General features: G+C 34.9%; 1 protein-coding gene across 3 annotated transcripts in view; it reads left to right on the top strand.

Moving 5' to 3' along the window:
* CSMD3 (CUB and Sushi multiple domains 3) overlaps positions 1-12,447 on the top strand; it is a 613,476-nt gene that overhangs the window by 555,675 nt on the left and 45,354 nt on the right. For all 3 annotated transcript variants that reach the window (XM_069006042.1, XM_069006041.1, XM_069006040.1), the window contains 4 exons: positions 1,979-2,152; positions 3,535-3,708; positions 7,272-7,457; positions 10,596-10,769. In XM_069006042.1, the coding sequence (XP_068862143.1) occupies positions 1,979-2,152; positions 3,535-3,708; positions 7,272-7,457; positions 10,596-10,769 (708 nt within the window). The remainder of the gene's footprint in view (positions 1-1,978; positions 2,153-3,534; positions 3,709-7,271; positions 7,458-10,595; positions 10,770-12,447) is intronic.

Below are 12,447 nucleotides of genomic sequence, written 5' to 3'. Positions count from 1 at the left end.
GATGATTTGCAATGAATTTTCACCTGTTGAAGTTGTATGGGTTTTGTAAAGTCTACTCACAGTTGCAGAAACTGCACTGTGATCTTAGTTACCTCGCATGTTGAATTGCTTCAGTTTTATTCTCTCTGCACAGGAAACAGAGATTGGCCTTTCTGGCAAAGTATTCTGCTTCCACTCTGCCATAAAGCAACTGCCATAAAGCAACACTAAATTTTTAATTAAGAACTAAGCCATATATTTTAATTAAATGCAACTAGAAAAAAATTTCCTTGAGCATGGTCTGAATCACTTCAGACTGTCTGGTTGCACTTTTGATAGAAATTAATCTTTTACAGCTTAGTTTTTTTCCTCATCTGGTTAGTCTTGTTTATAATCAGAAATATGATAGGATAGGGAAATCAGTTCCTTTGGGGCATTTTCAAAAAAGTCTACTGCATGCTGAATGGAATATGAATTTCTTGGACAAGCAAGAAATACTCCGGCAAAAATTTTTTAAACGTGTTACACCGTCTTATCCTAGAAAACATAAATTTCATGTATGCTTATTTTTTACATAAGACTGAGGGAAACAGGGAGGGAGCAAACAAGGGATAATATAGCCCTGAACAGTATCAGATTTGGACTCCTGCCAAATACACGGAAGTCAAATTACAGTCATCAATTTAATATATGTGGCGGTTCATATACTACCTATACTGTAAATTCTGATTTTGTAATGATTCCTACAATGAAATACAATACAAAGCTCAAGTTGTAAGAAAATGTAAGATTTTCAACTTTTTTTTAATAGGAAGTTTCTAGCCCCAAATGAATGAGGCAAAATGCAGAAAAATACATCAGAGTATTAGAAGCATCTAAAATTTCAAAGGAAAAAACAATCCAGACCATATTGGTTCTAAATGTCTTTTCTTATTAGCAATCCCATGCTTTGGAGATTTGTTTGTGAGCTTTATTTGAAGTAAAGTAGAAGAGAAAAGGAGAGCAGAGGAGTTTGGGTGGCTGGTAGTTTGGTTTTTAATAAGTACTAGCTGAAACACTGTTTGGTTTTTTTGCTTGTCTTACTCTTCTTTTTTGCCGTGAGTTCTCTACCATATGTCACAGTCTTCATGAAGTCAACCATTCTTAGTCTTCATGAAGTCAACCATTCTTAGAAGACTTTTCCATTACCACATTTTTTTCTGAATCACAGTGCCCATTTTCAAGAATTCATTACAAAAAATAGTAACTACAAATAATTTGGGTTTTTTTCCCAGCTTCTCTCTAGACTAAATATCTCTTTATGACCTTCACAGTGAAAATACAGTATTTCTTATATTTTGAGAATAGAGAGTAGAAGATTAGGCCTAGGCACAGAAAGATTTTTGGTTGCAGGACATTTGGCGGCTGTTGTGCTGACTGCCTTCAACCAAAGGATGTTAATCTCTTTGGGATTCCACTGGAATCAGTAGGAGAGAAAGAATGGAAAAGAGTACAGAGTCAAATTCCAGAAATAAATTGTCCCAGTTAATTTTTTTATATTGTGAAGAGGCTATATTTATAGTGTCCATGTGGATTGATATCTAAAATATTTATATTATTTTTATTTATGTGGAATTTTTATATTTAGTTAAATGTATGATACTTTAATCTTATCTTATTCATTTAATCATAACCAAAATAAAACTAAGGTAAATAATATAGGTTTTTTTTACATGTTACAATAAAAAGGAATTCTTCATATTTTTTTTAAAGGAAATTTGATAATATATATGACAATTCATCTCTTTACTACATCGTCTTTTTGTAATTTTTTATCTGTGTACAAATGAATTACTGCGGTTTTCACCAAGCTAATATAAATAAAGCTTTGAATTAAGTCAATAAAAAACCTGGCAAGATATTCAACATTTCTTGGTTTTAGTTAAGGAGGTTTATTTAAAATTTCTCTGGCATATTTACTGATACTTTTTTTTTTTTTCTTTACTGTAAACAAATGTAGCTGGTCACTGTGGTATTCCTGATCTTATAGTCAATGGACAAGTAATAGGAGAAAATTATGGATATAGAGACACAGTTGTTTACCAGTGCAGTCCTGGTTTTCGGTTGATTGGTTCTTCTGTAAGAATATGTCAACAAGATCACAACTGGTCTGGTCAGCTTCCATCCTGTGTGCGTAAGTAAGCGTGGCAACATGTACTGATTTATGTTACAGGAATATCTGTATCAAACAAGATAAGGACTGAATGATCCTCAAAAGTATGTGGCCACATAAAATCTATGATTCATCTATCAGGTGAAGTTAAGTGTTGTCGCTTAAAATTTCCACTACATCTTTTGGCTACTGACTACCTGCTGTAATGGATGTGAAACTTCTTCAAAAAGTGATAGGACTTAGGAATGCAGTATTCAAATTTGAAAATGGCGTTATGACCCATAGTGGCTTTTGGAAATCTTTAATGTACATTTACTTTCACTGTTCTAGTTAGATTAGTAAATACTGTTGAAGTACACTGTCAACACGGAAGATTAAAATGTTTTCTTTACCAAATTATATTTTCTTTTCTTCTTCTTCCTCACAGAGGTGCTGTTACTTTGATTTATGGTTTTAGGGGTCTTTTGAGTGAATATTGTCCTCTGTTAATGAGGTTTCTTTTGCATGACGTGTGTCAACACATCACATGAAAGATCTTTGAGTAATAACAGAAAATGCTGTATTTAAAATTTAGGAAAATTTGAGATTCCTCTAAGCACTTTAAAGTAAATTACCACTGTTTTTCAGGTTCAGTAATATTAGTGTATTGAAACTTTATTAATCTGCCTGCAAATATTCTATAGCTCTATCTTTGTAGCAGAAATTCTCTTAATGCCAAGTCATAGTACACAATGTTAATTCATTTATTCTGTGATGTTTTATTTTTTGATTACTGATTAACCTTTTTTAAATCAACAGTTTGTTACAAAATAGAAGAAAATATTTACAAAATGTTTTTGGATCATTTTGTGAATATTAATTTGTGTCTGATTTTCCTTACTTTTTTTTCATTTGGTTTTTGTGGGTGCAGAAAATAAACTTTACCCTCTGTAGTCAGTTTTTGTGTAAACATAAGAAAAATTTCACTGTGCCCACAATTCTTTTTTTTTTTAAAAATAGTCATAAATTTATAGCTTCACTAAGTATTTAGGCCACAAAGATAAAATATTGAGTTGATACTAAGACAAACTTGTAAGAAATAATGCTTGAGGAACTAACATAGTGAAATATTTCCTTTCAGTTTTAGACTATAGTTAATGAAAATCCAGTGCTTGTTTTTCTCCTGCTTCTTCAGAAGAGTTTTCTTCATTTGCTTTCATTACTGCATGTCAAATTCTATTAAGTTTATTTAAAAATTTAAGTAAGTTCTTGAACATGAATACATCATGGAAAGTACGCAGTACCTTATAATATCAAAACTTGAAAATACTATTATGTAATGATTATCTATTGCATAATAAATAATGGAAAGTGATAACAGCTTGTTCTGTTTTTTGGGTTTTTTTTGATTGGTGCTATGCTAGCCATCAGCTGTGGTCACCCTGGCAGTCCTATTTATGGAAGAACAAGTGGAAATGGTTTCAACTTCAATGATGTTGTGACATTTTCATGTAATACGGGGTATGTTATGCAAGGACCAACCAAAGCACAGTGCCAAGCTAATAGGCAGTGGAGCCACCCGCCTCCAATATGCAAAGGTAAGGATGCAGCATTTACAGGTTTCTTACTAAGTGGTGTAAAAAGTAAGGCTGAAAAATAAACAGAGGTAAAGGAGCACTGTCAAGACAAAGTGATTCCTCTCTCACTAACAGAGAGGCTGATTAACTAACACAATAATCTTATTATTAAAGACATTTTGTGATTCTATGAGTTTTTTATATCAGGTTGCCAGGATAACAGTTGCAGAGAAACTTTCTTACATGTCTGTAGATTATATTGCTTTTTTAAAAATTGTTTCTACAAGTTACTTAAGTAAAATTATGGAGAGATAATTAAGAGCTTAAATCCTGAAATAATGTTCTCTGCATTTTTAGCTAGTTCTAATAGACACATAAGAAAACCTACTTTTTTTTCATTCTATCTTTCCATTGGTACTCCACTGAGCATCTGGGCTTCAAAAATTGTTATTCTAATTCATTAACGTTGTCCATTTGTGTTGGTTCTCAGTGCTTCTAGATATTATATTAAAATACTTTCACTTAGAAAAGTAATACTATTAAATTAGTTCTGTTTGAGTTTTCATAAGCAGTTTTAGAAAGGTTTTGTCACCCCTGCCTTTTTAAAATCTCTTATGTGCTTTTTTAATAATTGGTTTTATTTAGAAAAATGTACTTTTTGCTGTAACCTGCATGTACATATGCAGAAATTCTAATGATTGTTTTTCAGCATCTTCTCTGCAGCTTCTACATATTTTTATCTGCACATAAAGTAAATCATGTTGCATTTTTATAGCAATTTTATTGACTGTATTCTCTTTCCAATAGGTATTCTCCACTTTCATTTGGTCACTTTCACCTACAAGATACTGCCAAATAATTTGCAGAACTTAAATTTTCAAGGGACTCTTTGTTGATGAGAAGATATTATTTTCTAAATTTACAATACTAAACATATACTGTGTGTTTAGGGTACCTACTTAATCTCATTTTCAATCCAGTTGCTATCAGTCACCTTGGTATTCTGGTATTGCAGAGTAATGTGTCAAAGTGTCTGATAACTTACTGGCATGTAGGGATTGGTAAATATGTTGACCAGGTTATTCTTTGGAATTTTACACAGTCCTGGAATTGTATGTTGGTTTTAGAAGAGAGTCTAAAAACAAAAAGAATTAATCTTGTGTAGGGCATCATTAATCATGTCTGCAATGTGCAGTGAAATCCATTCTAATGAATATGATTTTGTTTTATTTGCTTTGAAGTTAAATAATAATAATAAAAGTGTTACCTTGCATATTTGTAAACTGCCAAAAGTGCAATTTTATAGAAAAGGCTGCACACCTTTGTGAAGACTTTGCTTTTGTCACATAATTTTTTCATATAAATTCAGCAGTGCCCTTGCTGTTGTTTTTGGGGTATGCCCAGCCCCTGCCCTGGAGGGATGTCTGCTGAGATAGGGAGATTGCTCAATCTCCCAGCAGAACTCCCCTGGAAAGGCAACCACTTTCACTTACGGCGAGAAGAAGACAAACCCAGAATCCTCTGGGAGACCCTATGCAGATCCTTTGTAACCCATTGGCCCTTACCCTCTGACACCCACCCCCTGTATCCCTATAAGGCCCCCTGCCCCTGCGAGGGCAGAGAGATGCTCGTCCCTGGCTCCCCTTCACCAGAGCATGGACTAATAAAGCTGCCTCGTGCGGAACAGCTACATGAGCCTCTTGTCTCTCTCCCTGGTCTGGCCTGGAGGCTGCCCTGCAGAGCTGAGCTGAAATCACGAGCTGACAATCACTAAAGAGCTGACAGCTTCTGCACCGGCCCTCCTAGCCAGCAGCTGAGGGAAGACACCGGGCCCTGGGAAGACGATCTCTTTCGGGACCATCTCTCTGGACCGGTCACAGCTTCCTCGATCAGAGCTACTGATCCCACATCAGCTGCCATAGTTTTTATATTGTTTACAACTTTGCTAAATACCTAGTTTCTTAGCTAACCATAATAATGGTGGAAAACAATTGAAATGGTCAAAGTTCCTTGTATTTTATTTCAAGTGTTCACTACTCCTGATTAATGTGTAAATTATTTTCATTACTTTAAATACATGCTTAGTAACGTGAACATGGACAACATTCTCAAGCAAATGGTGTGATTCTTGGGGCTGTCCTGTGCAGGGCCAGGAGCTGGACTTCAGTGATCCTTGTGGGGGAAAGAAAAAGACAGAAATGTAGCTCAGATTTTCCTCCAAGAAAAAAAAATATCAATATTACCCATCAATTTAACTAACAAATTGTTCTATCATTTACTGTTAAAGAAGTCAAATACAAGCAGAAAGCTATTTCTGTCCTCAGAAAAAGCATGTTGTCTAGGCCTAGTGTACCAATATTTGAGAACTACTAGAAGAAGCACACAAGCAGACTACAACATTTACAATAGTGGCTAGAGAGGACATGAGCCATAAAATGACTACAATGAGTGATTTAGGTGGGAAAAATGATCTTGAATTGTACCTGGCAATAACGTTTTTCCTTTGCAGATTACAGAGCTTTTCAGCATATTTTGATAATTTTATATACACACATCCATGCACATTTACCTCTGAAATCCAACAAATGTGAATGCAGGGTCCTACACCTGTGGAAGAGTAACCCCAGTAACCCCATGCACCAGTACAGGCTGGGGGTGCCCTTCTGGAAAGCAGCTCTGCAGAGACGGACCTAGGCGTCCTGGTAGACAACAAACTTTCCATGAGCCCAGCAGTGTGCCTGTGCGGCCATGAACGCCAGTGTTGTCCTGGGCTGCATTAGGAAGAGCATCGCCAGCAGGTCGAGGGAGGTGATCCTGTCCCTCCACTCAGCCATGGTGAAGCACATCTGGGGAACCTGGAGTGGGTCCAATGGAGGGCTACGAAGGTGGTTAAGGGACTGGAGCATCTCTCTATTATCCTGAACTCACAGATAGATATAAGGCACAAAAGGGGAAAAAAAAATCCATCTTCAGAAGTTTTCAAAAATATAAATTTAAAGGTAGCTAAGAACTCAAAAAATTCATCAGTATTCTTAACCATTAAATTTAGCCTCTATTTTTAAAAGCTCATGCCCACTTGTAGGGATATGTTCTTATTCTATCAGATTCGCCACATCTTACCTAACTGACCATGAGCCCTTTAGCTCAAACCACCTGTCTTAAAGATGACCCATTATCAAAATGTTAGTATAGGAACATATGTATGTTTGCATTTCTGTGTGAGTTAGACCAAAGGAACATCTAGCACCAAAATAGGTTTCTATTTGTGGACAATAGTGTATGTAAAGGTAAGAATATAAATTCATTTTATTGGTATGTTCAGTCACTTTTAGTGGCCAATAATTTTACAGTATCATCACACTGTAAAGAAGCATTTCCTTTTATTTGTGCTGGGTTTAACATCTTCTGGCTTTAGTGTCTCACTGTTTCACATCTTCTTCCAAATTCACTATCATTATATAATAAGTTAGGGTATATAAAACCAGGATATCAACACAATGGATATTTCTTGTACAAAGAAGAGGAGACCACTTTAGGAGACCATATTTGTATGACTCTCAAGCCTGTGCTCTTTTTCTTTCTAGTGGTCAATTGTTCTGATCCTGGAATTCCTGCAAATTCTATAAGAGAAAGTAAAATCGAACATGGAAATTTCACGTATGGCACAGTGGTATTTTATGACTGCAATCCTGGATATTTTTTATTTGGCTCTTCAGTTTTAATTTGTCAACCAAATGGCCACTGGGACAAACCTCTACCTGAATGTATTAGTAAGTAGATAATGAGTTTGCTTCTACAAAGAATGTGGATAGACTAGGTATTATTTTACACAACATTTCCATCAGTCTCATGACAGCAATTACGATAATCATATTTATATACGTGTGTGTGTGTGTGCAGTACTGATGGAGGGTCTCAGCAGTTGCTGAAGTAGCAGTTACATTGTTATTGTATGTAGCAAATAGCTTATTAAATGCAGTAGCCAAAACAAACATCTCTGAATGCTCCAGCCTAATAGTTCCTGATAGCAGGGATACAAGGTCAAAACCTGTCCGTTGAATTCACCAATATGTGGCTTCCATTGGCCACAGAGCTCTTATCACACCGAAACTTAAAACCTACAGTATGCAATTATTGACTTAGGACAGTAGTTTCTGGACTTCTCTTGGGAAAACAGAAAGATCAGACTATCTATAAAGATACAAGGAGTAATAGCACTGTAGAACACCTAACATGTCCTCTGGACAATGTCCTCAGTTTACCACACTAATAGATGTACCTGAACATCATACTCATATGCAACCTATTCACTAAGGGAAGTGGATTAACAGAAGTAAGTTATTTTTATTCTGGCTTTTCATGAACAACTTTCTAACTGTGATGCAGATATAGCCAGAGATGTTTCTTATGTTTTTAATTGGCTGCAACAGCTGATTTACCTGGTTCTATTAGTCTGTGAAAAGGGTTTGGTTTAGGATCAATGTTTTTCACTGAGAAAGGCCTTTATTCTAGGGATTAAAGGGAAAACAGTCTAAAGGTTCCTTATTCAGGAATCATGGACTGATATTTGCAATATTGTAGATATTTGTTCTTAGGAGGCTTCACTAGTTCTACTATTATCTCTCTAAAAATAGGAAAAAAATAAACTTTTTCTATTTTCTTATATTGCTAAAACTTTCAGTTATGGAACTTGTCCCTTTCTTTGATGGAATAAGTAGCTTGATTACAAGTCACAGTTAAAACAAAGTGTCTGTTGGTTTCACATTAAATTTAAAGGCAGCATTACCCTTTCAGAAAGACAAATTTGCTTAATAGTAAATTATCTCCAAAGAGAAATTAATTTAAAGGTAAACTTGCAAAGATTTCTTCTTTCTACATTTGTATTTTAATCTCTTAGTCATTTTTATCTCATTTGTCACAAGTAATTTAATAATACAGCCTTTACTCTTTTTTTAAAAGAGCTTTGGGAGTAAAAGTGCTATATGTACTTTTGAAAAGGGCATCTTCTGCTTTATTTCTGTCATTTATATAGAGGGGTCAGTGAATTCTATCTTAGTGGCATCCATAATATTTTTTAATCATAAGCTTAACAAAACTTTTTAAGAGCCTTTTTTTAAGAGCTTCTGGAGTGTTTTGCAAATTATTGCTGGAATGGGACTTTTTAAAATGGCATGTATGGATAGCACAAGGGGTAGTGGTTTAACCTAAAAAGGGTTCATTTATATTAGATAGAGAGAAGATTTTTTTTTTCCAATGAGGGTGGTAAAATAGAAAGGAAGAAATGAATTAGTACTAGGGGAAAAAAAAAAGAAATTCAATCAACTTTTCATATGAAATCCCACCCCAAAAACATGAATATCAAATCAAATTTTGTAAAATGCATAATCAAGTTAAGGGTAATATTAAGGGTGCTATAACTTTTTAAGTCAATTATTAGGGATCCAAGTCCTCTAGACATAGGTGTAAACAGAAAAGTGTGTATATGAAAGCCCAAAGCTGGAAACTGTAAGGCACCAGTATGAAATTAACTGTGTCCTGTATGACATCTGAGTAGGGCAAAAGAATCCATCAAGAACTCTCCAGATAATAAAATATTCTGAAAAACTGTGAATGTTTTTCACAAGAAAAAGGTCTCTTTTTGTTGAAGCCTGCATGACCAACACGCCTTTTTATTAACAACGTTCTAAGTTTTCATTCTCAGCAATCATCCATAACTGATAGTAGATTTTAGTTAGAAGCAAGTGATTAAAAAAATAACATGCTGACAACAAGTGCTTGTTATGCATAGGTGACTATTCTGGCCATTTTACTCAAAGTCCTCAAAGCCTGCAGAATGGTCACAGGGTCAGTGAGACTAGGTAGGAATCAAAGTCAGTCAATAAGTTACCACATTCCTAAATCCTTTGTGCTCCTGTCAGGAAGGTTCTGCACCATGAAAGTTGGACCTTTGGGAGAAAGTGTCATTAAATGCAAATCAGTGTGTATATATATATATATATATATATATAAATGTATATACATATAAATTAAAGCTCTAAGACCAAAAATAACCATTTAAGAAAGACAAATTGTCATGATTTTGGTCTTATGCTGTATTGTACAATCATTGTACGGTTGCATTTATCTGAAATGCCATGGAATTGAACATATGCTTAACCCTGATCAGGCTTCTGATCTGGATTTTTCTTTAATAAAAAAGTCCTGCTGAAAATAGTATTTAATACAATGAAGTTTTGATAAAAATTACAGTTGTATGATTTAGCTGCCTGTTCTACTACACTGATATTTGCAGCTCTAATTTGTGGGTTTCTTGGTACATAAATACAACTATCTCTGGCCAAGATAATCTACATGACATGGACAGGTGTAAGATAAAAAGAAGTCAAACATCAGGCCTAGATTCAGTTTGGTTACATAGTGAATTTGGTTTATGAATTTTAACTGTGCATTTCCCAAACTTGATTTATTTAGCTTGCTTTTAAATTAACTCCTTGCTCTTCTTTATTAAAAGAGAGATGAAGTTCTGCATATTCTCTACCACAGCAGTGACTTTGGCAGATACGGTGTTCCTGTAATTTTTCTCTGAAGAGTACAAGCATGAATGTATGTTTTTGTGTGTGTGTAGGTTCATGCCATAAAGATCAACTTAGTGAATGAGTGGTTTTGAACATCAATATCTGTATCTGAAATACCGTTTTTTGACATCTCCAAACATTTCTCTCACAGCTTTTGGTTAGACACATATTTTGCATTCTAATCCCATGATGTTCCCCTTTCCCCCCAACCCTAAAAATGGTAACCCCTTCACAAAGTTTATGTGTGCAGTTATGAAAATGAAAACTACAAACTGTTTGATCAGTGATCAGTGATAATAACCTTATTTCATCTCCAATAATTATGCATTGTAGTGATTGACTGTGGACATCCTGGAGTTCCTCCTAACGCAGTCCTGTCTGGAGATAAATACACCTTTGGTTCTACTGTTCATTATAGCTGCACAGGGAGACGGTCCCTGTTAGGGCAGTCATCTCGCACATGTCAGTTAAATGGACACTGGAGTGGATCTCTTCCTCATTGCTCAGGTAATAGTTGTGAATTAATCCTAAAGTTGTTTTAAATTTAGTTTTCTTTTTCAGAAGGCCATTTAAAAATCTGTAAAATCATGTATAAAACTGAATTACCATCTCACTAGGAATAAAAAATGTAAAACCAAAATATGCATAAAGTATTAGCAAGAAAATAATCTGGAAGAAGTAGACTTTCGTGGTGGCACTTAATATGAACAAAAATTTCACATTCAATTGACTGTTAACAAAATGAGCTTGTTTTGAAAATATTTTTATGTGATTTCTGGCAAGAGTATTAATTTCCACAATGAAATCTTGCAACATTGTCTCTTGAAGATAATGGGTTAATTTTTTTATTTTATATTTTTTCTTTTAACTTGTAAAATGTCTAGTGACTTGATGACACCTCAGATATAACTTGATTGTGTAATACGTCCATCTGTATAATAAGGCCAAGTGGGCTCCACATAATTTCAAGATAAGATGCTCAGTTTTTGAGGGAACACCATCTAATCCTTGTAATAGTTTAGCCCTCCCTGAACTCAAGATATGTTTTCTGAAAAACTTATTGCTTAGGAATATTGTGTTTCACAGCTTCAGTTTGATTCACTTTAAGAGCAGGGATCAAGTGAAAAACAGAAATTGAAGTCACACACTAATTTGGGATTTGATTAAATCCCATTTGTTATTACAGACTATGTAAACAAATACTGTGATAAAGATTAACCCTGTTATCAGTTTTAATTCTCAGTAAATACTGGTGGAAGTTCTTTCTTTTCCTGCTTATGTTTCATTATATAATTGAAGAAATCAGAGGGGTTTTGAATCTTATTTAAAGCTATGTAATTCAGAGAACTTAGACATGTTCAATGGCAGAAAATAAGAAGAAAACAAGTGATGTGATTTTTTTGGATTAGAGCTATGTCAAAACTAGAGGTGAAAATAACTGATATGCAAATCTGACTATGCTATACTCGTTTCACACTTAAAATCCAAGGTTCTTTACAGTATTAGTAAATAATAGAATCATAGAATGGTAGAAGTCAGAAGGACCTTTACAAATTTTCTAGTCCAACCTCCAGTCATAGGTAAGGATATCTTCCACTAGCATCATAGAATGGTTTGTGGTGGAAGGTACCTCCAAAGATCATCTAGTCCTCCCATACTGCAATGAGAAGGGACGTACTCAATTAGACCAGGTTATTCAAAGTCCTGTTTAACCTGACCTTGGAACACTTCCAGGGGTGTTGCATCAAGTTCTCTCGGCAGCCTGTTCCAGGGACTCACAGCACACATTTTAAGAAATATCTGCTTTATGCCCAATCTAAATTTAGCCTCTTTCAGTTTAAAATTGTCCCCTCTTATCCCGTCACTACAGACCTTGATAAAAAGCTGCTCTATATATTTCTTCTATATTTTATATATTGAAAGGTCACAATAAGGTCTTCCGGAAGCGTTCCTTTCTTCAGGTTGAACAGCCCAAATCTTCTCAGCCTTTTTTGTACAGCAGAGGTGTTCCAGCCCTCTGATCATATTTGTTAATTTCCTCTGGACCTGCTCTAACAGGTCTTTGTTCCTGTTGTACTGGAAACCTCAGAAATGGATACAGTAGTCCAAGTGGAGGTCTCACATATTCCAAATGTTTTTGGTTTTTTTTTCTCCTGCCCTCATCTCTTCAGTGTATTCAGTTACA

Source organism: Aphelocoma coerulescens, chromosome 2 (assembly GCF_041296385.1).
Source record: "Aphelocoma coerulescens isolate FSJ_1873_10779 chromosome 2, UR_Acoe_1.0, whole genome shotgun sequence".
Lineage (NCBI taxonomy): Eukaryota > Metazoa > Chordata > Aves > Passeriformes > Corvidae > Aphelocoma > Aphelocoma coerulescens.
The sequence above is the reverse complement of the archived record's forward strand: the minus strand, read 5'-3'. Positions and strand labels throughout refer to the sequence as shown.